Source organism: Lithobates pipiens, unplaced genomic scaffold (genome assembly GCF_037356315.1).
Source record: "Lithobates pipiens isolate NorthernLeopardFrog02 unplaced genomic scaffold, aLitPip1_a1.2 Scaffold_22, whole genome shotgun sequence".
Classification (NCBI taxonomy): Eukaryota; Metazoa; Chordata; class Amphibia; order Anura; family Ranidae; genus Lithobates; species Lithobates pipiens.
The window spans coordinates 167,480,997-167,507,872 of NW_027507784.1; the positions used below are offsets into that span (position 1 = coordinate 167,480,997).

Consider the following 26,876-nt stretch of genomic DNA (forward strand, 5'->3'; position numbering starts at 1 on the left):
CCAGAGCTCCATCCGCAGCAGTCAGCCATAGGGTCCACTGATCTGTCTCCTGGACTCAGGTGACCTGACACATGTTGGTGTGCTGTAAGGTGTCTATTAGAACTAATTGCAGTAAGATGGTTAGTTATGAGCTACAGTCCTGTAAACAATGCAACAGATTTGGCCAAGTGAAGAGCTAGGGCAACAAAACAACTAGACAGGGTCTGCTAACAGTACTGGGAGGATTAAACAGGGCTGGAGGGGACTTGCAATCACACTGTGCTGGCCCAGACTACATCTCCCAGCATTTCATGTGCTCTGCATTATGATCAGGAGGTTAACTTAATAAGCAGCTCTTTCTTGTGGCCGAAAAGAAAACAACAAAAGATAATGTCCTTCTCAGGCTCCTTGCACACTGGACATTAAAATAACATTATAAAAACCCCAGTAGCTTTGCAGTGAGTCTTTCAATGTTTTTTAACGCTTTTGCAATAGCGTTTATTAGGTTTTTTTTTTAGCATAATTCCTTGTTAGCGTTTTTTAGCATTTATTTTTTTCAATGGGTCAAAAATGTTAAAATATGCTGGTGAGACACATTTCTGAGCGTTTATCGACATTTATCAGCATTTATGAGCGTTTGGCGTTTTTTGTGGTCAGAAAAACGACTCCTGAACGTGATTTTATGGCGTTCAGAAAACAGCCCATAAACTCCACTGCTGATAAACATCCATGTGTGCATGGACACATAGGATAACATAGAGGGGGGTTTATGGACTGTTAAAAAAAATGCCCAAACTCTCAAAAACTGACATTTATGAGCTTCAGTGTGCATGGAGCCATAGATTGTAGAAAAGTACCTGGCTACATGTGCATGCTAATCTACATAGCAAAAAAGACTAATATAGATTGAAGTCTTGTAAACAAATAATTTCACTGTAATGCTGCACAAGTGTACTGTGCTATAAGCTCCAAAATGCCCAACATCCAAAATCCCAAAAATGTATCACAATGGTGACAGTTCACATATGAGTGCTTATACACCTGTATGTCGAAGTCTGAAACACTAAAAGCTACACAAGCTTCTTTTGAGATAGATTTGGGCATTTCTGGCACCATAGACTTCAATAGGAATGCTGAAAGATGCTCAAATCAAGAGGTTTTTTTTCAACCATATTTTAGGCATTTGTGAGGCTGTAAGAACTAGCCTCCTCCTTATAGTGCTCTCCATTGACTAAAACAAAAATGCCTCAAGCTTGAATACACATGTAAAACCCTTGAAATATGCTTCTAAAATGCTTGTATACATAGGTGTGCACAGGTTGTGCCAGCTATGCCTAGGCACACCATAATCCCTGCATGCGCCACTGATTACCCATACTGCCTGGTTTTCCCTGTGCCCACCCCCCGCAGCACTGCCAATTTCCATCCTCTCCTCTTGCACTCTGCTGTGTGTTTACTATTCTTCAGTTTGTGAAGAACTGGAAGCTGCTCAGCACAGATCACTTCCCATTTATTCATTTTCCATTGCAGCTGAGGCTGCAGAGAAAGGGACTGGGGAATCTCTGTCCTCAGTCCCTTACTCTGTCTCAAAAGTGAGACATCAGGGGTCTGTTTAGACCACTGATATTTCACCAAAGACCCCAGATGGGGCTCCTAAAAAAATAGTAAAAAATAATAATTAAAATTGTAAACAAAAATAAAAAACTACTGACACTGTCCTCTGCCTTACACTGACAAAACCCATTCCTCTACTGATTGACACCGCCACTGCGCTACTAACAATACAATACACACACACACACACACGTGTGTGCTTGAGCTCTGGGGTGTACACCCGAATGCAATAGGCTCTGCACACCAATGCTTGAATACGTGTAGCACCCTCTAGCTAGTGTGCTAGGTGGACATAGCTTCAGTTGTTTGTGTAGGTAAATTGGCTTGGCTGAGAGCCAGGCCTGGGTTGTGAATCTGGGTCGAGGTTTAGTGACTCAGGGGCTGTATGACTCATCTGGCCGCTCTCTATGACACTTCCCCCTGGTCTGAAATTTGGTAGAAACTTTCAGAGCTGGAGGTTGGGAGTAAGGTGGGGCTGCCGTGCATATTTATGAGGTCCTCAACCAATCCCCAGCAAAAGGGGTCTGACAGGAGCCATGCCAGCCGGGGCAGTCAGGTGGAAGATGGAGATGGAGTGATGAGGAGGCTGTCGATGACCCTTGAGGGTGCCCCCTAGTCTGGAGAAGGGGGGGTGACCATGGGCCTTGGGCTCTAGTGCTCCACATTTGCTCCTATTTTGTGGTTCTAGTTTTCATAATTCAGTATCTTTATTGACAGACATGTTATTAAAACCAAAAAAATAAATATTCTGCAAAAAGTAGCACTGACTCGTGTTGTATTACAAAAGGTTATTTTTGTAATTTAATCCACTGTCACTGCAAAAGCCATTGAAGGGTCTGTATTCAATTTTGTATATCTTTAAAATCCTGTGGTCTCCACCAAAAATTGGAGAACCCGGTTCTATAAAATCTTTTCACTTTTAGTAAAACCTATTGTACATACAAATGCTGCTGGCAATGAACAATGCATGCATAAAAGCCTCTCTCTGACACATAGCTAGGTCCCCAAGGGCCATGAGCTGCTAATGTTTGCATCCTCTGCTGTCCCAGCTCTTCGTCACTAAAATCTTTATACTGACACATTGGAACATTGGAAAAGGTGGGGGCTTTCATCCTACTGTGGGAACAGTGACAGAATGACTAACTGTCACAGCTCATATTATACTGTATGTGACTGACAAGATCCTTGATTTCCAATGTCAAAAAATACACGCAATCTGTGCCAATTGACCTCACCAGGATCAATAGTAGAAATGTTTCCCTTTTATTTTCTTCTCTTCCTTGCCCATATACTGCCACTATCCTAAGTCTCTGTGTAGTGGAGCTAGCACAGTGATGAACACAGCAGACTGCCTCTCTTTCGATCTCCTTCTTTTCCTTTTTGTTTCCGCTCCTCTCTCTCGCTCTGTGTCCATCATGCAGAACATAAGACAAGCAGCCACAGAGGCCTTTTGTCGCCTGGGTAAGTGCCTCCATCAAAAGCCAAATAATGGTGTAAAAATACCTTTTCAATGTGTTTTTTATCTCCCACATTGAAAACGGTAAGGCTTTCCATTTCATTTTCATCTATGCAGCCTGCAGCTATGCATGGCCCGAGGCAGGTGTGTAATACAGCATTATTACTCGGGTGAGGCACTAGCATCCTCCATTTTTATAGTTAACCCTTTGACGGGCACCTTTCATGCATCACAGACTGAGAAGCTCTAGGCCGTAGCTTTACAGGGATTGCAGAAATTAAATGACTAACATTAACTATAACCATAACTGATCATAAATGCAATTTGTTAAATGGCATTGGGTTTGATACAATTGGCATTTGGATTCTATTTATGTGGTAATCGGGTCGCAGTGATAACCAATTGTGAGTTATATTTTAAATTCAGTGCTCTGTATTACCAGAGTGTATGTGCAAACCCTATTAAATGGGCCGCACTCTTTGCAGCACACTGGGTGTGTGTGTTTTTGTGTTTGATTTAACGTTCTCATGGGGCCCATTAAAAGCTGCCAAATTGAATTCCTGTCCCCAGGGTCTCTAGAGGTGACAAGGAACTGTATTCAGCTATAACAACCCATTATCTTTTCAGGCCCATCATTCTGGGTATCTTTTGAGTAAAAGCATTGGTTATATAAAATACCCAGATCTGGTTTTGACATGTCTCAGTGGTAACAGCTTGTACTCCCTAGACTGCCACAGAAAATACACATTGGTAGGTTTATTTCTCTCAGTTTTTTTCTAACGCTTTTGGAAATAGATCAATATCACTTAATATTTAGTTCTCCGAGTACCCCAGTGTAATGAGAGAGTGTCATTGTTTTCTGCAGATGCAGTATATCAAGCAGTGGTTATTTGCATGGTTTAGGAAAATTTGCTTATAGAGGCTGATAAGGTTATGAATTTGCACAGCTTAAGCTGTTGCTTTATTACATTATTTGCATTTTTTTTATTTGATATGTAACAAATACTGTATATATACAAATATATATGGTCTTAATTTTCCAGTCTAAACTGGCATGGGTATGGTAAATTCTTTTTTTTTTTTTTAATTATTCAGCACATGATTGAATGTTTGCATTTACTACACTTCCCCTTACTTTAAATGTTAGTAAATGTGGACCTATGTCAATTGTCTCATTTATTGATAAAACCAAAAAATGACTTGCACCAACTGGTGCAGAGATCGGCAACCTAAAGCACTCATCTTGGCCTGGTATACAAAGTCATTTTCAGTGGCAGCCATAAGATCACCTTGTGGCATGCACACAGGCTTGGGTTAGCCCAACAGAGGACCAGATGATCCACAGGTGGGTCATTGCTCTCTACAGATACAGAGCCACTTGCATAGGCTATAATTGACAGCTAACTAGGCTGCCAGTTACAAAGCTTGGTCTGCCCTTCTGTACCTGCCACTCACCCATCTCCATGACATTTTAGAAAGGCTTCCTTTCTTATGTTCAGGTGGCGACCCTCCTTCCAGAAACTACAAGACATTGCTACATTAAGAAGTCCACCCACCTACCCCTTGTTTCTAATGGTGCACAAACTTGTGCTGATCTGATATATGAAGCTACACTAATAGGGCTGATCTGAAGGTGCAGGGATTAGGGCAGTGACGGAACCACTTCCCACACTCCGCTTGAGTGCTTCCGTCAGTATATCGCTTCCTAAGCTCTGGAACGTGAGATCAGTGAATCTGGCCTTAGTTACCCCAAGAACTAGGCAATACCAGTTTTAGAGTAAACCAGAATACGAACTGTTAATTTGAACAAGAACACAGGCGTTTATACACCTCAAGAGGACATCCCCCCCTTCTCATCATATTAACCTAACAATACAAACTGCACACAGGAATATAATTACAACAATCAACATATACTATGAACATTACATTAATTAGCCACCTGGATGACTCAGATGTCTCATTGCAGGTCAGACTTGCCGGCTCCAAGCTCAGAAGGTACAATACACATTAACAATAATATAAACACAGAACACCTTCAGACAATAGCAGGAGACCTACATTCAATAAACATATTATGGCCAGGGGCCCCAGACAGGTGGCTTGCTGATGATATCAACATCAGCTAGGAGTCCCAAGCTGGCAGAGACCATCATGGCCCTGTTTTTTAATGCCCTTTTGGATTACATAAAAGAACATCTTCCTAAATGCTTGTAGTTCCCTCAAATGCTAGGGCCCATAGTCGTTAGTCAAGAGGCTAGCATTCAGTCCCCTCCAAAAGCCCCTGTCCCGGGTGAGTCTATTACAGGGGCTGATCTGAGATCTGAAGGTGCAGGAAATTGGGGCTGATCTAGGGTCTATAGTGCATACCTCACAACTGTCCCTGATTTGGAACGACTGTCCCTGTTTTGGAGCAATGTCCCTCTGTCCCTCATTCCTACTCATTTGTCCCTCATTTTGGTTTGATCCATATAGTTGTATATAAAATGCACTTTTTATCTTTCAAAAATTGTTTCCCAGTGCTAAACCTTTCATCCAAATTCTAAATTGCTGCATTTCTAGATTTTAAAAGCCAATATAAAGGAATAGTAGTGGTAAAAAAAGCACTTATGGATTTAATTAACCTTATTTGGGGTTAATTCTCCTTTAAGTGGGTGTGGCCGGGGGCATGTCTTATGCCTACATACATTTGCTAGTAGGAGTCCCTCATTCACATCTCAAAATGTTGGGAGGTATGCTAGTGTACAATTGTTCACTGACATGCCAGCTTGTATCTGTAAAATGTTGCTGACCACTGAGCTAACTATATGAAACTACAATACAGTCTCTTATTATTGTTTATATATAATGCCGATATTTACTTGTATTTTCCAATTGCCAAAGCAGAAGCAACAGGCTGAGAATCAGGCAGTAAAGTCATACAGTTTTTTTCCCTGAGCTCTTTGCTAAAACAGACTCCAGAATCTGTCATATATTGAAGCTGCTGTCAGGATAACATGAAACAAAACTAAAGGTTTTGTTATTTACCAGTTTAAACCTCTGCAAATTGTGTGAACAATGTGCCAGATTTAAAACATCACCAAAGGATCAGCAGCTCCTGCAGAGCCCTGTCGGCATGTGGGCTGAAAACACCTACAGCAATACAGTTGTGCTCATAAGTTTACATACCCTGGCAGAATTTATGATTTCTTGGCCATTTTTCAGAGAATATGAATATTAACACAAAAACTTTTCTTTCACTCATGGTTAGTGTTTGGTTGAAGCCATTTATTATCAATCAACTGTGTTTACTATTTTTAAATCATAATGGCAACAGAAACTACCCAAATGACCCTGATCAAAAGTTTACATACCCTAGTTCTTAATACTGTGTATTAACATCAATGACAGCTTGAAGTGTTTTGTGGTATTTGTGGATGAGGCTCTTTATCTTCTCAGATGTTAAAGCTGCCCATTCCTCTTGGCAAAAAGCCTCCAGTTCCTGTAAATTCTTGGACTGTCTTGCATGAACTGCACGTTTGAGATCTCCCCAAAGTGGCTCAGTGAGGTCAGGAGACTGAGATGGCCACTCCAGAACCTTCACTTTATTCAGCTGTAGCCAATGACAGGTCGATTTAGCCTTGTGTTTTGGATCATTGTCCTATTGGAATGTCCAAGTATGTCCCATGCGCAGCTTCCTGGCTGAGGAATGCAAACATTCCTCCAGTATTTTTTTATAACATACTGCATTCATCTTGCCATCAATTTTGACCAAATTTCCTGTGCCTTTGTAGCTCACATATCCCCAAAACATCAGCGATCCACCTCCGTGTTTCACAGTAGCAATGGTGTACCTTTCATCATAGGCTTGGTTGACAACCTGGCCTATGGTTGTGGCCAAAAAGCTCAATTTTGGTCTCATCACTCCCAATTACTTTGTGCCAGAAGGTGTGAGTCTTGTTTCTCTGCTGTTTGGCATATTGTAGGTGGGATACCTTGTGCCATTTGCGTAGTAATGGCTTTCTTCTGGCGACTAGACCATGCAGTCCATCTTTCTTCAAGTGCCCCCTTATTGTGCATCTTGAAACAGCCACACCACTTGTTTTCAGAGAGTCCTGTATTTCACCTGAAGTTATTTGTGAGTTTTTCTTTGCATCCCGAACATTTTCCTGGGAAAAATTTTAGTTGGTCTACCTGACAGTGGTTTGGTTTCAACAGAACCCCTCATTTTCCACTTGATAAGAGTTTGAACACTGCTGATTGCCATTCTCACTTCCTTGTATATCTTTTTATATCCCTTTCCTGTTTTGTACAGTTCAACTACCTTTTACCCCAGATCCTTTGACAATTCTTTTGCTTTCCCCATGATTCAGAATCCAGAAAAGTCAGTGCAGCACTGGATGGCAGATGCAAGGGTCTGTCAGCAGTCCAGAGACTCATTGACCTTTTATACACACATACTAATTGCATGTAAACAGATCACAGGTGAGGATGGTTACCTTTAACCAATTCACGCAAATCGCCGTAGCGGCGGAGAAGACTGCGTCCTCTCCCGTGGATGCCTGGCTGCCAAATGAGGGGAAGATGGCCCCTGCTTGGCTCCATGGCATGGGAGGGCGGAAGCATTGTCAAACGTCACTTCCGCCCATAGCTCCTAAAGGTTCGTTAGAGCGAGAGTAATTATTCTAGCTCTAGACTAGTGATGGCCAAACGGTTAGCCCGGCGGTCGTTTCGCAGCGAATTTCGGCTGTTCGCGGTCCGCCCGTTCGGCGGACTAATGGCGCCGTTCGCCCGGCGGACTTCCGTGTTTACTGTGTAAAAGAACTTTGACCTATGATGACACATCCATCATGGGGTACAGGACAGCCAATTGAGACATTACAGCACATGGACACTTGGACATTCCCCCTAACTTATAAATAGACCCGATCCGGCGGCCATTTTACATTCTTTCTTCTGTCACTATAGGGAGAGGTTGCTGTGTGGAGCAGGGAGAGATTGCAGTGACCCAAATCGCTAGCTATTTGGTACACAAAAGTTATTTTCAGGACTGGTATAGGTGTTAGGTATAGTTCAGGATATAGGTTTGCTGTGCTACTGATTGTTGCAGCAGCCTGAGTGTCTTTTGTCAGTTTAGAGAAAGGGACAGGACGGTGTGTCTGCTGTAGGGACAGTCAGTTTAGTCATTAGCTGTTACTATCAGGTCCACAAAAGTGCTATTCCATTTATTGTTCCAATAGCCTCTGTTTTGTCAGTTTATATAGGGACAGGCAGGAATCAGTGTGTGAGGCAATGAGGTTCAGTTTAACAGTTTAATCAGTAGCTGTTACTATATTAGGTCCACAAAGGTTCTTTTCAGGACTGGTATCAGTGGTATGGTAATAGGCTTGTACACGTATAATATTCTTTCTTTAGAAAGAATATTATACTTGACTGCTGCCCTTCTGCTGCAGTCTGCTAATCATTCACAACCTACTTGTTCCACAAAGGTCCTCATAAGGACTGGTAATAACCTGGTGTAGGGTGCTATAGTACATAGGGTTGAGTGAGGTACAGTCAGCTATTCTATAAGTACTGGTATAGGTCCACAATACATAGGGTTGAGGTGCACTACTGCTGACCGCTGCCCTATACTGCAGCAGTCCTTCATCGGTATAGGGACTGACGTACAGTCTGCTAATCAGTCACAAACAACCTACTTGTTCCACAAAGGTCCTTATAAGGACTGGTAAGGTATAGGGTACTACAGTACATAGGGTTGAGTGAAGTACAGTCTGCTATTCTATAAGGACTGGTATAGGTCCACAATACATAGGGTTGAGGTGCACTACTGCTGACCGCTGCCCTATACTGCAGCAGTCCTTCATCGGTATAGGGACTGACGTACAGTCTGCTAATCAGTCACACACAACCTACTTGTTCCACAAAGGTCCTTATAAGGACTGGTAACTTGGTCTGTCTAGGGTGCTACAGTACATAGGGTTGAGTGAGGTACAGTCTGCTATCCTATAAGGACTGGTATAGGTCCACAATACATAGGGTTGAGGTGCACTACTGCTGACCGCTGCCCTATACTGCAGCAGTCCTTCATCTGTATAAGGACTGACGTACAGTCTGCTAATCAGTCACACACAACCTACTTGTTCCACAAAGGTCCTTATAAGGACTGGTAAGGTATAGGGTATTACAGCACATAGGGTTGAGTGAGGTACAGTCTGCTATTCTATAAGGACTGGTATAGGTCCACAATACATAGGGTTGAGGTGCACTACTGCTGACCGCTGCCCTATACTGCAGCAGTCCTTCATCGGTATAGGGACTGACGTACAGTCTGCTAATCAGTCACACACAACCTACTTGTTCCACAAAGGTCCTTATAAGGACTGGTATCTTGGTCTGTCTAGGGTGCTACAGTACATAGGGTTGAGTGAGGTACAGTCTGCCATTCTATAAGGACTGGTATAGGTCCACAATACATAGGGTTGAGGTGCACTACTGCTGACCGCTGCCCTATACTGCAGCAGTCCTTCATCGGTATAGGGACTGACGTACAGTCTGCTAATCAGTCACACACAACCTACTTGTTCCACAAAGGTCCTTATAAGGACTGGTAAGGTATAGGGTATTACAGTACATAGGGTTGAGTGAGGTACAGTCTGCTATTCTATAAGGACTGGTATAGGTCCACAATACATAGGGTTGAGGTGCACTACTGCTGACCGCTGCCCTATACTGCAGCAGTCCTTCATCGGTATAGGGACTGACGTACAGTCTGCTAATCAGTCACACACAACCTACTTGTTCCACAAAGGTCCTTATAAGGACTGGTAAGGTATAGGGTACTACAGTACATAGGGTTGAGTGAGGTACAGTCTGCTATTCTATAAGGACTGGTATAGGTCCACAATACATAGGGTTGAGGTGCACTACTGCTGACCGCTGCAGTCCTTCATCGGTATAGGGACTGAGAGTTTTGTCACAGGGTCATTTAAAAAATGACAGGCAGAGGAAGAGGCAGGCCCTTCCGCAGTGGTGGTAGGGGTAGGGCAGGAGCAACAGGCTTGAGCCAAAGTGGGAAGTTGAAGAAGGTGCGTTCAATTACTTTAAAGGACGCACCAGACTTGGTTGAGTGGCTCTCTCAGCCTTACTCTTCTGCACCCTTCTCATCCTCTCGATCTGCACCCTCTTCTTCACTCTCTGCTATCTGCACCCCCAAAGACACTACCACCAACAACACCACCACCACCACATACCTTCCGCTTGAGTCACAGGAATTATTTTCTGATCCATATCAAGACATTTCTGATGTGCGGGTATTGGATCAGGAAGAGGAGGTAGCAACAACCGCTACTCAGCAGTCTGACGACAGTACCCAGATCAGCCCAAGGAGGAGGTTGGTCCCTGGTGTTGCTGCCTACTCCGAGATCTCTACTTATAGCGGTGGGGAAGGTGACGTCGATGATGACTTGTCTAGTGATGTCACGTGGGTGCCCACAAGAGAGGAAGAGGAGGGGAGTTCAGAGGGAGATATGGACCAGCAGATAGGGAGGAGAAGCAGGAATAACTTACATTGCACAGGAGGGACAAAGCAGACTGCAAATGTATCAGGAGCAAGTCATCGACCATGTACGGTCACATCAGGCACTCCCAGGACACCGGCACATGGCTCCGCAGTGTGGGCTTTTTTTAACGTGTCCGCTGCTGACAATAGCGTTGCCATCTGCAATCTTTGTAGTCAACGCATTAGTCGCGGTAAGCCCAACACTCACCTAGGGACGACCGCCTTAAGAAGGCACATGAGCAGCCATCACCGAGCCCAGTGGGAGCAACGGAACACAAAAAGCCACACTCCAGGCTCTCACCGTCCAGCCTCGTCTTCTACTTCTCCTTCTCCTCTCTCCTCACAATTGTCCTCCACTCCACCTTCCATCACGCCAAGCTCACGTTTTTCTGCAAAAAGGCAGGCTTGTTCGAGCGTAAAAAAATGATGATGCTGGATAACCCTCTTGCCCAACGGTTGACGGCTGGCTTGTCAGAACTCATAGCCCGCCAACTACTGCCATATAAACTGGTGGACTCGGAGGCCTTTCGCAAATTTGTGGCCATTGGAACACCACAATGGAAGGTCCCAGGAAGGAAGTATTTCTCACAGAAGGGCATCCCAGAGCTATATGGCCATGTTCAGCGGCAAGTGAATGTATCTCTGGCACACAGTGTCAGTGCCAAGATACATCTGACCACAGACACGTGGTCTAGCAAACACGGGCAGGGAAGGTATATCACTTTTACTGCCCACTGGGTGAACCTTCTGACGGCCGTCAAGCATGTAACCCTTGGCACCTGTGTAGCTTTGGTTTTACCGCCACGGATTGCATGCAGGCCTGACTCTTCTTCTCCTCCTCCTCCTACTCCATCCTCCTCCCTCTCCTCCTCGGCTGACTCCTCCTTTTCCGCTGCTAGCGTCTCTTCCGCTGCGCCGCCCAAGCTACCCAGAACCTATTCGACATGCCAGGTGAGACGTTGCCATGCCGTGCTGCGTCTGTTGTGCCTGGAAGCCAAGAGCCACACTGGCCCGGCACTCCTTTCAGCTTTGCGTTCACAGGCAGATCAGTGGCTAACACCGCTCAATTTGACAGTTGGTAAAGTGGTGTGTGACAACGGTGCCAATCTGCTTAGCGCATTGAAACAGGGCAAAATCACGCACGTGCCATGCATGGCACACGTCTTAAACTTCGTCGTGCAGCGATTCGTTGTCAAATACCCTGGGGTCCAGGACATCTTGCAGCAGGCAAGGAAAATCTCGGCCCATTTCAGAAGATCTTACACGGCCATGGCTCGCCTTGCTGATATTCAGCGGCGACACAATCTGCCGGTCAGACGTCTTATTTGTGATTGCCCGACGCGATGGAACTCAACCTTCCATATGCTTGATAGGCTGCTCCAGCAGAAACGTGCAGTTAACGTCTACCTGTATGAACTCTGCGGCAGAACAGGTTCTGGGGAGCTGGGGTTTTTTCACTGCGCCAGTGGCTGCTCATGCGCGACGCTTGCAGACTTCTGCGCCCATTTGAGGAGATCACCAAACTGGTCAGTCGCAGCCATGGCGCCATCAGTGACATGGTACCTTATGCCTTCTTTATGGAGCGTGCATTGCGTCGTGTCATTGATCAAGCTGTGGAGGTGCAGGAGCGGGAAGATGAGGAAGTCGCAATGCTGGATGAATTCCCAGGGGGGGCTACTCTATCTGAGACAAGTCAACAACAGGAGTCTGAAGAGGAGTCAGAGGAGGATGGTGCCGGGGCGGATAAGGAGGAGCAAGAAGAGCATGCTTTAAACCTTTCTGGGATCCCTGTTGTGCATGGATGGGGAGAGGAGAATGAGGAGGACGACATTATCCTGGATGATAAGCAGGAGCCAGGCCACCACACCGCTTCCACTTTAGTGCAAATGGGGGCCTTCATGCTCCAGTGTTTTAATAGGGACCCCCGTATAAAAAGCATAAGGGTCAAGGACCAGTACTGGGTGGCAACGTACTTAGACCCCCGGTACAAACACAAAATGGCGGAAATGTTACCGCCGTCACAGAGGGCTGGCAGAATGGAGCACTTCCAGGCCTTGCTTCGAGAAATGCTGCATTCTGCCTTTGCGTGCGCTGGCAGAGGAGCAATTCGCACTCTCAGAGAAGGAGTTGCGCGTACCAATCCAACAGCGCCTGCAAGAAGAGGCCGGTTTGAAGATGTGTTGGTGACTTCGGATGTGAGGTCATTCTTTCAGCCGACCCATCGACAGGTGTCATCCGGATCCAGCATCAGGGAACGCCTAGACCGTCAGGTGTCCGAAAACATCGGGTTAACGGCCGATGTGGACGCTCTGAGGAGTGATGAACCCCTGGACTACTGGATGGGCAGGCTTGATCTCTGGCCAGAGCTTGCCCAATTTGCAATCAAACTGTTGGCTTGCCCCTCATCCAGTGTCCTGTCCGAAAGGACGTTCAGCGCAGCAGGGGGGATCGTGACCGATAAGCGTACTCGCCTAGCTCACGACAGTGTTAACTACCTCACATTTCTAAAAATGAATGAGGCATGGATCTCGGAGGAATTCAACACATGTGACCAGTAGACCATGTATATGTCTATAAACAATTTTTTTAAATCGAGCACAGAGACCTTCTTTCTTCATTTGGCTCACTTCCTTGTCCAAAAAAAGCACACCGTACTATATTCCCGTGCACTCCTCTTTGAAGAGGTTGAGCGGTGTCATATTTCTACTGGGGCTGCTTATTATGAGGGGCTCCCACCATCCCTGTGCTGTGCTGACATCCTCCTGGGGCTGTACCTCTGCTGTGCATATTATGAGGGGCTCCCACCATCCCTGTGCTGTGCTGACTTCCTCCTGGGGCTGTACCTCTGCTGTGCATATTTTGAGGTGCTCCCACCATCCCTGTGCTATGCTCATTATGAGGGGCTCCCACCATCCCTGTGCTGTGCTGACTTCTTCCTGGGGCTGCTTATTATGAGGGGCTCCCACCATCCCTGTGCTATGCTGACATCCTCCTGGGGCTGCTTATTATGAGGGGCTCCCACCATCCCTGTGCTATGCTGACATCCTCCTGGGGCTGTTTATTATGAGGGGCTCCCACCATCCCTGTGCTATGCTCATTATGAGGGGCTCCCACCATCCCTGTGCTATGCTCATTATGAGAGGCTCCCACCATCACTGTGCTATGCTGACTTCCTCCTGGGGCTGCTTACGGTGCAGGTGTCAGTGCTGTATATCACGGTGCTGATGTCAGTACTCTCTATCACGGTGCTGCTGTCAGTGCTGTATATCACGGTGCTGGTGTTAGTGCTTTATGTCACGCTGCTGATGTCAGTGCTCTCTATCACAGTGCTGTTGTCAGATGACTCTGTCACGGTGCAGGTGTCATTGCTGTATGTCACGCTGCTGATGTCAGTGCTCTCTATCACGGTGCTGTTGTCAGATGACTCTATCACGGTGCAGGTGTCATTGCTGTATGTCACGCTGCTGATGTCAGTGCTCTCTATCACGGTGCTGTTGTCAGATGACTCTATCACGGTGCAGGTGTCATTGCTGTATGTCACGCTGCTGATGTCAGTGCTCTCTATCACGGTGCTGTTGTCAGTGCTCTCTATCACGGTGCAGGTGTCATTGCTGTATGTCACGCTGCTGATGTCAGTGCTCTCCATCACGGTGCTGGTGTCAGAGGACTCTATCATGGTGCAGGTGTCATTGCTGTATGTCACGCTGCTGGTGATCATCTCCTGCACCCTCTTCTTTGCCTACCCTGACCTTCCCTCTCCTCCATTGCCTTCATGCGCTCCACAGTCCTGAATTGTCACAACAATTTCCCATATAAAAAAAGAATGCTTGTAGTTTTCGATCCCAGATTCACCTCATACATGTGTTATGTCATTGGCCATGTGGTGGGACTATGTTTGCACAGCTATTAATTATTTTGTGGCTGCAAATTTGACCTGTAGGTTTGCGAAGTTCGCCTCCCATTGAAGTCAATGGGGCCCGTCACGAACGTTCCGGTTCGCCAACTATCGGCCGTGTTCGCGGTCCGCGTTCACGAAACGTCCCATCGGAAGTTCGTCCATCACTACTCTAGACCTCCTCTGTAACTCAAAACTGGTAACCTGGGGAAATTTTTAAACATTGCCTATGGAGAGTTTTAAGGGTAAAAGTTTGTCACCATTTCACACGTTTGAAGAGTGACATGTTGGGTGTCAATTTACTCGGCGTAACATTATCTTTCACAATATAAAGAAATTGGGCTAACTTATTTTTTGATTAAAAAAATGTGCTTGTAAGACCATTGCGCAAATGTGGTGTGACAGAAAGTATTGCAACAACCGCCATTTTATTCTCTAGGGTGTTAGAAAAGAATATATATAATGTTTGGGGGTTCTAAGTAATTTTCTAGCAAAAAAATGATTTTAACTTGTAATCAACAAGTGAAAAAAAGAAGATCGGGGCTGAAGTGGTTAATAGCCATTAAAAGCCCTTTATGTCAACTTGTGTGCATTTTATCGGGCCAAAATCACCAGGGTATGTGAACCTTTGATCAGGGAAAATTGGGTGGTTTCTGTTGTCATTATGATTTAAAAGAGTAAACACAGTTGACTGATAATAAATGGCTTCAGCCAAACACTAACCATGAGTGAAAGAAAAGTTTTTGTGTTATCATTCATATTCTCTGAAAAATGGCCAAGAAATCATAAATTCTACCAGAGAATGTAAACTTATGAGCACAACTGTAGATTACTACTATAGTGATCTTTTGCTGGCTGATTGCAGCAAGCAATTGATCCCTATTCGAAGTGATCTGTTGCTGAACAGCTGCATGAGGGGTCTAGATCAGGTCTGTACTGAACAGATGCAGGCCCTCTTACATGGAAAAAAAGTATAAAATATAAGAAAAAAATACCAACTCAAGTTGACCTTGAATGTCATGTTAGACAACCCCATTATCTTTTCCCGCATGTGTCGCAATATAGCATTGAAAGGGGAGTAAAGATCTCCTAATGTAAAATGCAAACCTTTAAACCTTTAATCACCATGTTTGCTTGGTGGGGATGGCTTCCCCCGCCCCCACGCTGGGAGAGCACAATGGCTTCACAGGAGAGATGAGTTGAGAGTTGATGGGGGAATCAAGTGAGTTTCCTGCAACCAGGGCCTAGATTACTAGAATAGAAATATTTATGGCACCAGTTATCCCTGTATGTAGCCCTTACACATAGAGAACTAATTAAAATATTGCACCAAAGGTTTAGTAGGGTCACATGCACAGACAAGGACTGTAATGCTTTATTTGCCTAGGCTGCTTTGTTTTCCCAGGCTGACCCCGAGGATGAATTAATTCATTTAACTGAAGCGGAGTTGATTTATTAAAGGAGCATAATGTCCATTTAACCTAATGAATCTGTTTTCTTTATTATCCATGTGCAGAGGAATGCCTTCATTTTTTTTTTTAATTACCCTGTTTGGGATTATTTAAAGGGGTTGTAAACCTTTGTGTTTTTTCACCTTAATGCATCCTATGCATTAAGGTGAAAAAACACCTGGCAGTGACCGCCCCCCAGTTTTACCTAACTGAGTCCTAGAACTTGACTCGGTGGGGGATGCGCTGTCTCTCTGCCTGGGGTTCTCGGCTCTTGATTGGATAGATTGATAGCAGCGCAGCCAATCAAATCCAATGATGTGTTTGCCGGGGGGGGGGGGGCGATTCATACATTCAGCGGCTATTGATGCCAAATACTGGACTTGGGAGTGCGCCCACAAGGTAACCCCCTCGGGAGAGCACTTCTCCTAGGGTGTTATCTGATGTGGGGAGGAGCCGCAAAAGCCGCAGAGGGACTCCAGAAGACGAGGTTCGGGGCCACTCTGTGCAAAACGAGCTGCACAGTGGAGGTAAATATGACATGTTTGTTATTTTAAATAAAAAAACAAAAACAAACCCTTACAATCACTTTAAATTAACACAGATTCATTGAAGTAGCTGAACTTTAAAAAAATAAATAAAAATTCTGGTTCATTAAGTTTTTATTGCAGAAGTAGTGTTAAACGTACAACAATGTCAAATGCACCTAGATTTGGGCTAGAACTGGCACATAAGAGACAAAAACAAACAAAAAATACAACCTAAACAGAGGAGGGCAGCCTCCTAATTTAACGTTCACAGAAATCCTGAGTGCAACATACATAATTTGGGGTAACCCCCATAAGTACAGAAATAACCAGGACAAAAATGCATTAACTTTGCATTAAGATCATCTTGGGCATCTGTTAGCAATCAAAGAGGGCTAAGAGCCCTGGTAAGAGAAGGAAAACGGAGATAAATAAGAAAGGGGGGGGGGGGGATAAGGGAAAGTGAGGTAGGGGGAAAAGTGAGAAGGAGAAGGGGACCCGTGATCACCCAGAAAACCAGTCAGAGCCGATCCATACTAGCCAGAGGGAGTTCGGGGAGGGCATATGCCAGCCGTGGCTCCCAAACGTTAAGGAACTTGGCATGCGTCTCTTTGAGTAAACTAGACATTTGTTCATTAACCATCATGGACGTTAAGCGTTTTTTCACTTCCTGTAGGGGGAGTGTTTTTTTTTTTCCATGCTTGAGCGATTGTCCTTTTGGCCGCTATAAACAGGTTGCCAATTTCTGCTGACGAGCAAACAAACCAGGGATGGGGCAATGTAATAGTGCAAATTTGGCCTCTTTACGGACATTCAAATGGAACAGAGAAAAAAACAAACCAAACACTAGGGACCAGAAACCCACTAATCGCGTGCAAGCCCACCAGGTGTGAATTACATCCCCACGATGGCCACATCCCTGGAAACAGCGATCACTAGATGTCGGGTTGGCATGGGCAATACGTTCTGGAACCCACTACCACCTCAACAGCACTTTGTATTCTGTGTCTAAGATGGCAGTATTAAAGGAACATTTAGCTACAGAAGACCAGGCCTTGCTGGGACACATAGGAAAGTGAGGTGAGAGATGATCAGCCATTTAAAGCTACGTAGAGGGTGGAGATAAGGCCTGGGGAACCTAGGGCATGTAGACAGATATGTTCGAAAGCATATGTCTGGAATGGGTAGGAGGAGGTGTGTTGGAGCGCAGTTATCTAGTGCTGGATCTGAAGAAAACGAAATAATTCTGCCTGGGGAGCATCATAGGATTCATAGAATGCAGACCACGTCGGTGGAGTACGTGTAGTCAACAGATGGCATACCTGGGTAAGGCCCCGTGTGGTCCTCCACGTGAACGCCTGAGTCTGGTCGAGACCCGGGTTAGGCAGCAGGGGCAGGAAGGGGGACACAAGGGAGCTTGAGTGACAACTTTAAGCTATGTAGCATAAGAGGGCATAATGACGTTGGCCGAAGTTTCTGAGGGAGCCAAGAAGTGCTTGCATAGAAAGAATGGCACAATTAGGGAGCTCCAGAATCACCCATAGAGGGACATTGGAGGAAGCATGGAGTAGTCATAATTGGGAGATCTGAGCTGCCAGATAGTACTTAGAGACATGGGGAAATAATTAAAGATGATTTGTAGGAGGTGACTTGTTCTTTGGTATCATGCCATACATAGACACCCAGTTTAACATCTCTGTATAAGAGCTGAAGTTTTACTTGTGTCAGTACCACACCCTTTTGAGCCGTGGTCCGGTGTACACTGTAATCCTGTAATCTGTATCCATATGTATATGACATCTACTCTGAAGTAAACCTGTATCAAGAGAGAATGCTTCTGTCTTTATTTCAAAAAGGCTGAACTCAACACTCCCAAACCACCTTGCAATCTAGCCCTAGAAATTCTAGGGTGTTTATTAGTCCAGATAAAGCGCATGATCCTGCTCTCGAGTAGACGGAGAAAATGTGGAGGGACCCGTACTGGTAGGGTGTGGAAAAAGTACAGGAATTTTACAGAATGGATTCTACCCAACCAGGACAGGTGTGGAAATTGCCATGTCTGCAGAAGAGTGGTCAAGGATCTAAGCAGGGGATAGTAATTAACAAAGAATAGAGAGGAGTAAGTGGGGGTCAGCCGGACTCCCAGATATTCAATGTATATGGTTGTCCAATGAAAAGGGAAGTGGGACTGCAGGCGTGCGACCAGGTCAGGGTCTAGGAAGACATTTATAGCTACAGATTTCTCTAAGTTAATATGTAGGCCCGAAATGGACGAGAAATGTGTCAAGAGGCGTAGCAAGTTGAGGAGTGTAGTGAGGGGATTAGTCAAGGTCAGAAGAGTGTCGTCAGCAAAGAGGCTTAACTTGAACTCATGGCCTGCATAGGGGATTCCAGCCACGTTCCGATCTGTGCGAAGTGCAAGTGCTAAGGGTTCCAAAGCCAAGAGGAAGAAAGCTGGGGAAAGGGGGCACCCCTGCCTCGTGCCCCTATGGATAGACAAGGGGGCTGAAAAGTACCCTGCATATTTGACTGTAGCTGTAGGGGCCGAGTATAAAGCCTGAATCTAAGTCAGCAAGGTTTCCCCAAAACCCCAATGAGAAAGCACAAATTGCAGGTATTCCCATGACAAGGTGTCAAAGGCTTTATCAATATCTAAGGAAAGAAGGAAGCCCGGGATTTATTTATGCTGCATAAGATGAATAAGATGAACCACCTTGCGGACATTGTAGCCAGCCTGCCTCCCTGGGGCGAAACCCACCTGATTCCTGTGGATCAGGTGGCCTGTATATTGATAAATGCGGGTGCTCAGGATTCTACCTAGGATCTTCAGGTCATCATTCAGAAGCGATATCGGTCAGAAGGCCTGGGGTTCACTATCATCCTCTGGCTTCTTAGGGTCCATTGCGATATGGGCCCTTAAAGCATCAGGAGAGGGCAAGGAGCTCTGCTTGAGAGCGTTGAAGTAGTTAGCAAGGTGAGGCGCTAACAATGCAGGAAACATCTTATAGTAAAGACTGGAGAATCCGTCTGGTCCCGGGGCCTTAGAGGGCTTCAGGGACTTGAGTGCCCGGGGGAACTTCAGTTTCTGAGATGCTTGCGTTGAGAGCTTCATGTGCGCCACCAGGAAGCAAAGGAGGTTTAAGTCCCGTAAGAACTGTTCCACTTGCTGTAAGGGAAATGGACCTGGTTTAGTATAAAGCTTATACAGTTTTCCCACAAAATTCAGTTTCTTGGCCAGCAAAGGACCTGGTTTATCTGTACAGGTATATTACCCGTGCTTAGACCACCGTAGATTCTTTTCAGCTTGGGAGGTGGAAAGAAGATCAAGTTCTGTCGCCAGGGTATCGCAAGCTTTTCTATGTGTAGCAGTGGGACGTGCCTTCCAAAGTGCATCAGCGGCCATCAGAAGAGACTGTAGTTCTGCGATGCAACGCTCAGTGTCTCATTTACGCGCTGAAGCAAGTTGAATAATATGACCCCGAACTGTAGCCTTATGGGCTTCCCACAGGGACACAGCTGATGCGACCGAGCCAATGTTGTCAGAAAAATATGTTTGTATGAAAGATTGGATTTGTAGATTCGTAGCCTGGGCGGACAGTAGGGACTCATTAATTTGCCATAAAAAGGGGCACTTGGGGCGTGGCCTGACCGCGGAGGGAAATGGACGCTTGAGAGCAGAGCTCCCCGCCGCTGTCCATCTCCACAGCTGAATAGGAGGCTTTTCACGAAGCACAAGCACGGCGAAACATGGGCACAGCCTCCAGGCACTCATCGGCATCCCGCTCGCGATCACCGAGGCGACAAACGGGCAGTCTGAGCCAAACGATCCCGGACATCTTCCGCACGCAGCGAGGTAACATGGCGGCTTCCCGCCAGACTCCGCCACAGGCCGCTCACACTACACCGCCGAGCGGATCTCCCCACCTCACACTGACTGATATGAGTGAGCAGGGAAACCCGCAGCAGCAGCATCCCAGCCTAATGGACCTGAGGACGATCGCTGCTGACATTAAGGAAACTCTGTCAGCAGCCATAGCAGATCTCAGGATTGACATCAGGGCTATTGCTGACAGGGTCCATGAGGTAGAAAGGACAACGGCCCAGCAGAGCACAGCCATATACAGTATAGCTTCCAAGGTAGACACGCACACATTACAAATGAGAGACCTTCAGCGTCACTTGGAAGACCTAGACAACAGAGGAAGACGTCATAACATACGGGTGCGGGGTCTGCCAGAATCTGTAGACGCGGAACAGCTTGAAGTAACAGTGACAGGACTGTTTAATAATCTTTTGGATAAACCTATGCAATCTCCAGTGGCTATGGAGAGGATCCATAGAGCCCTGAGGCCTAAAGGAAGAGATGCTGACCCCCCGCGTGACGTTGTGTGCTGTCTCGTGGACTACAAACTGAAGGAAGAAATACTCCGCAAAGCGCGGAACAGAATACAGTTGGAACATGAGGGCGCCACAATACACAGATACCAGGACCTATCGGGCATAACGCTTCAGCACAGAAGGGATTTGCGTCCACTACTAGATACCTTACGCTCTAAAGGTATTCCGTACAAATGGAAATTTCCCTTCGGTCTATCCGCGACATACCGCGGTCGCACTGCATTGTTGAGAGTCCCTGAGGAGCTCCCGTACTTTTGCGAAGCTATGGACATACCAGTAATGGATATCCCAGCTTGGTACGCAGGATTTCGGAGCCGTCCTCCGCCCAGCAGACGTCGATCGCAGGAGGAACCGATGGATGCCCAAAACTCCAGACATCGCAGACACAGGTCTCCTTAAGGACCCAGACAACGTGCCCCTCGTGGAGGGTCTCACACCGACGCCAGCCCTTCTGACTCACCAAGATCCAGGAGAGCAAGACGGGACATTGGACCCCACCGGGGTCTCTCTCCAAGATACTGATCTTCCACTGCAGCTAAGTCCCAGCGTATCCCCATTTTTGTTCTTTGCATTACTTTATAACCTTTAAATTCTTGCTATCTTAGCTGTTTGTTTTTTGTTTTTTTTTTTTGCATCACTTCTCACTTCTACCTGCAATATAAACGTGACTTCATGGTACTGGTAATTAGAGCCTTGAGGCCTAATAAGTGCTTACCCAGGCTCCGCCTTAAAATGGACATCTCCATGGCTGAACTAATTAGCTGAGTATCCCTCGATGTACTGCACGGTCCACTCACCACACCGCTAGACGTATTCCAGGTATATACGTAAGGCCTGGTGGAAGGCCCTTAAGAGGGAGGCCGCATTCACGGAACACCTCATGATAGACCTCCTCAAATGGTCCTGTAGTAATTGTACGGAGGTAACATGGGGAACTGTGCTTTCTCAATGGTATAATTTGCCCCCCTTTTTGGGGTGTTTTTTTTTTTTTTTTCTTCCTTCTTTATCTGTCTGTGGAAGCATAAGTGTTTAGGGCAGGTTGGCTAAGGTAAGGGAATGCTGGAGGGATGACTCTTCTAGGCTTTAATACGCCTATACATACCAAACCTCCCCCCATCAGGTACCCTTATGGGTGTAAAATTCCCCAAGAGCTATGAGCAGCTGCCAATTGACCTAACGAGCGCACATGGAGTGCAGTATTGCTCATGAATCACTTTGATTCCCTTTCACCCCAGTGTTCCCTCCAGCACCCCCTCCACGAACGCTTGCATTGCTTAGACATGTCTGTATAAAGTTGATGACGAAAGCAACATCACAGAGTCCCATCCGGTAGGCATTGCTTCTGTCGGCTAATAGGGAAGGAGATGGGTTCACGGTAGCATGGAGAATGGTGCACATTATCTAACCTGATTAAATGACTCCGTGATCCGCAGGTTTACCCGTCACTAAGGCCATGAGTAGGGTACTTAGGTAAATGGCCCTTTAATTGGGGTCTTTAAACCCAAACATCGTGTAAGCCTCTACTCCTAGCTAGTTGCCCTTAGTGTCACACTAAGGAGACAGACGACCATTCATTGGAATGGTGGGTGACACTAGTTACCATAACGCTCTGGGGGGTACAATAAACTGAAACTGCACACAGATGCAGTAGAGTGAAAGATGACAAGCCCCACAGGTGTTCTTAACATACAAGCTACATTGGTTTACTATCGAAGTGTTTATGCATGTTTTTGCCTGTTTTAGTTTTTTCAGTTTCCAACTTACTTACTGTTCGGTTACACCTATGAATGAGAGGTTGTAAGTTTCAGGATGCCCGTGGGCTCCATCCTCATGTCCACATGGGATAAACTTGGATTTACATTGAAATGGAAATGTACATTTATATAGTGCACACTTGTGAGTTGCGGCTTTATATCTGTAACTAGTATTTCAATGGCTAAGATCAATATACTTAGTTAATGGTCCGTTGTCATGATAGACATGCATACATCCACAACGCAACATTAACTATGTGGCTGGAGTCCGATTTATAGGTGTCTTAAGTCCTATGACTCTGTCGCCTCTTTTATATGGTTCTAACTGGTTCAAAGATTTCATGCCTCCGTGTCATCTGTCAAGCAGGTTCTCACCTGACATGGACAGCGGCGGTGTGCCGTTGTCACCTAATTTGGTCACAGATCCGTTCCCTTCGTTCGGTCTTCTCCAACCCCCACACAGAGGTCTAGGGGAGAGTGCCCCTATCATTAGGGGACACACCTCCCCCGGGCACTGTACCCGACCGGACTGACAGTTCTGCAAAGGAGGGGCTGGTCCCTTTCCTTTCCGGTACTGAACCTTAGAGTGAATCTTTTTCACTCTATTCCTAACCCCCAACCCACTCCCATCCTCCCCCCCCCCCCTTTTTTTTTTTTTTTCTTTCTTTTGACGTTCTCACAGTCCCAACTAAGTTCCAAGGTGACAGCCTAAAAACATGTCACGTAGGGACGTTGCTACTCGACCCCCTCAGGTCAAGCTCTATTCTCTTAATGCAAGGGGCCTAAACACCCCTGAGAAGAGGTCACAATTATTACTCCTCCTTCAAAAAGCCAAAGCGGACATAGTATTCCTTCAGGAAACTCACTTCAAAACACGCCACATACCCAAGTTACATTCCTCATACTTCCCAATAGTGTATCATGCAACCAATGAGAATGCCAAAACTAAAGGCGTTTCAATTCTAGTATCTAAGCATTGCCCCCTACAAGTACAGGATACTCTCATCGACCCGAATGCTCGCTATATATTTCTGAAAGGGAAGTTATACAACAAGACAGTCACTTTAGCAAATATGTATACCCCAAACAAAATGCAGGTCCCATTCTTTCGTGACACAATCCAACAGCTCACCTCCTTCACTCAGGGTATGCTGATACTTGGAGGAGACTTTAACGTGGCTCTTTCGCCGGCAATAGACTCGTCTTCGGGAACATCATCCATTACCTACCGCGCACTGCGTGCTATCAAAACACAGTTGGCAACACTAGCTCTACATGATACTTGGCGCACACTCCACCCAACAATCAGGGACTACACGTTCTATTCCCCCCCATATCATAAATATACAAGAATTGACTATTTTTTCATGTCCCAGACTGACCTAGAATCCCTCATAACAGCATCTATTGATCCCATGGTACTATCGGACCATCACCCGATCACGATCACTGTTTCATTCCCTCTTGCTCCGACCAGACCGTTCACATGGCGACTAGACAATTCCTTGTTAACTGATATGGACAACACCCAAAATATTGACAAATGCCTCAAGCACTACTTTCAGGAGAATTCTCCTTCCACAACGCACCCGATCACATTGTGGACGGCACATAAATGTGTGATTCGTGGTGAATTTATGGCATTAGCAGCTAGGCGACGGAAAATCCGCCAGGCCTGTATTAACAGCTTGTCGGAGCGCATTCATACCCTTGAGGCCTTACATAAACAGTCACTGGTTGAAGCCACGCTGGCTGAACTCCAGAAGGCACGGGAGGACCTGAAGGTGGAATTGGGGAAAACCACTAAACGCAAATTTGCGCTTACACAGCGCCTTTTTTACGAATTTGGCAACAAGTCAAGCAAATATTTAGCGAGGGCACTACAAAAGAAAAGAATGTCTTCGGTTATTCACCATATTACAGACCCTAAGGGTAATAAACATATAACCCCCACAGCTATTGCTCAACAATTTAGAAATTTTTACACGGACCTCTACAACTTGCCCTCACCCCCCACAACCGATACGGCCACAGACAGACGACAGAAGATACAGGACTTCCTAGAGCAATACAGCCCAAAACCCATCACACCTGAAACAGCGACGACCCTAGACTCTCCTATCACGGAGGAGGAGCTCATTATGGCCCTTAAGCAATTGAAAACGGGCAAAAGCCCAGGACCGGACGGCCTATCCGCCAGTTATTATAAAACATTTTCGGAAACCTTAAGCCCCTACATCCTAAAGTTTTTCAATACCATGCCTACTGAACCTTCCAAACACACCGACATCCTTGAAGCTCATATCACAGTTCTCCCTAAACCTGGAAAGGAGGCAGCCCTTATCCCCAATTACAGACCCATTTCTTTAATTAATGTAGATATGAAGCTATACGCTAAAATCCTGGCAAACCGAATACTCCCTCTATTACCTTCCTTGATAACCCTAGACCAAGTTGGTTTCATCCCGAATCGAGAGGCCCGAGATAATACCCTAAAAGCAATTAACATACACAAATGGATGACCACACACAATATCCCGGGGTTTTTTCTTTCCTTGGATGCAGAGAAGGCGTTCGACAGAGTGGCCTGGGACTATATGATAGCAGTACTGCGCAAAGTGGGCCTTGGAGAGCGACTCCTCAAATATATTATGGCTTTGTACTCGTTCCCAACAGCTAGAATCAAAACCAATGGTCACCTGTCGGACGCCTTCTCCCTATCCAATGGAACCAGGCAGGGATGTCCCCTTTCACCACTAATTTTCGTCCTCACTATGGAACCAATGCTTCAAAGAATCAGGGCAAACCCATCCATTAAAGGGGTGCAGATAAACGGCGTCCAACAAAAGGTGGCGGCTTACGCCGACGATGTGCTTCTATTCTTGTCTGACCCAATCACAACGATACCCAACCTGCTAAAAGATTTTTCCCTATTTAAGGAACTCTCAAACCTACAAATCAACTTTGGTAAATCTAAAGCCCTTAACATCACATTGCCGGAAGCCATTGTCCAACAATGCAAAGCGAATTTTCCATTTGGCTGGGAAAGGCATTCCATTACATATTTGGGAATTCAACTTCCAGCCAAATTAGAAGATCTATATCCCAGAAATTTTCTCCCGCTTCTCAACACCATTAGGCAGGATCTTGAGAACTGGCATAAGCAGTCGTTCTCTTGGTTTGGCAGAGCGGCGATTCTCAAAATGAACACTCTTCCCAGACTTCTATACCTTTTACAGACAATTCCAATGAAGCTTCCCCCAACATTCTTTTCTACTTACAAAAGTTTATGTTTGAAATTCCTGTGGGCAGATAAACCTCCTCGCATCAAATGGTCCATCCTGACCAAGTCTATCAGACAGGGAGGTATAGGACTCCCGGATGTACAAAAATACCACTGGGCATGCCTCCTGTCCAGGATCATAGACTGGCACGTACACGGGGAATTCAAAGCGTGGGTACGGCTGGAGGGAGCTTTCTCCCCATTACCATTACAACACCTACCTTGGCTCAGCACAAAATCCATGCCACAAGCACTTTTGCAACACCCTTTAATAGGCCCAACCATAACTATTTTCCGAAACGCCTGTCGAAAGGCTCAGATAGCTTCGGTCCCAGGTCCATTAACCCCTCTGGAAGGGAACCCGGACTTCTCTCCGGGCATGCCAAACCATCCAGCACTGTCTAGCTATCCGATAGACGCTAGGAAAGCAGGGGCGTTCTTCAAAAAGGGGGAGTTGATCCCTTTCCATGACCTTCCGATTCACTTTCCAGATAGGATAGTACCTTTCTTTCAATTCCTCCAAATCCGACATTTCCTACTCCAGACAGCCACGCCACAACAATGGAGCAGAGATCTCACACCTTTTGAGATGCTGTGTTCTAGTGACGAACGCGTCAGACATGTCATATCAGAGTTATACACCATCCTATCTCCTAAGCCTTCAAAGTCAGATAACCCATGCATACACAGATGGGAAAATGATCTGAATATCTCCCTGACACAGGAGGAATGGGACAATATTTGGCTAAACATACATAAGGGCTCCCTGAACGTATCAGTTCAGGAAAACGGTTACAAACTTTTCTCACGCTGGTACAAAACACCCGAACGTCTCCACAAGTGTTACCCACAAATTCCTCCCACCTGTTGGAGGTGTGAGAAAGCCACAGGTAATATCATGCACATATGGTGGGAATGTGATAAAATCCAACCTTTCTGGGCAGAGATCGGTCGCCTCATTTCGAAAATCACTACATATACT

The 26,876-nt window shown here is 45.9% G+C and overlaps 1 protein-coding gene across 2 annotated transcripts in view; it reads left to right on the forward strand.

Moving 5' to 3' along the window:
* The first annotated feature begins 2,891 nt into the window (after positions 1 to 2,891).
* The window catches only part of CDK15 (cyclin dependent kinase 15), a 364,576-nt gene continuing 340,591 nt past the window's right edge, over positions 2,892 to 26,876 (forward strand). Inside the window, exon 1 of one of the 2 annotated variants that reach the window (XM_077448589.1) lies at positions 2,892 to 3,054. In XM_077448589.1, the coding sequence (XP_077304715.1) occupies positions 2,928 to 3,054 (127 nt within the window). In that variant the 5' untranslated portion in view covers positions 2,892 to 2,927. The remainder of the gene's footprint in view (positions 3,055 to 26,876) is intronic. The other variant, XM_077448587.1, reaches the window with a different exon arrangement.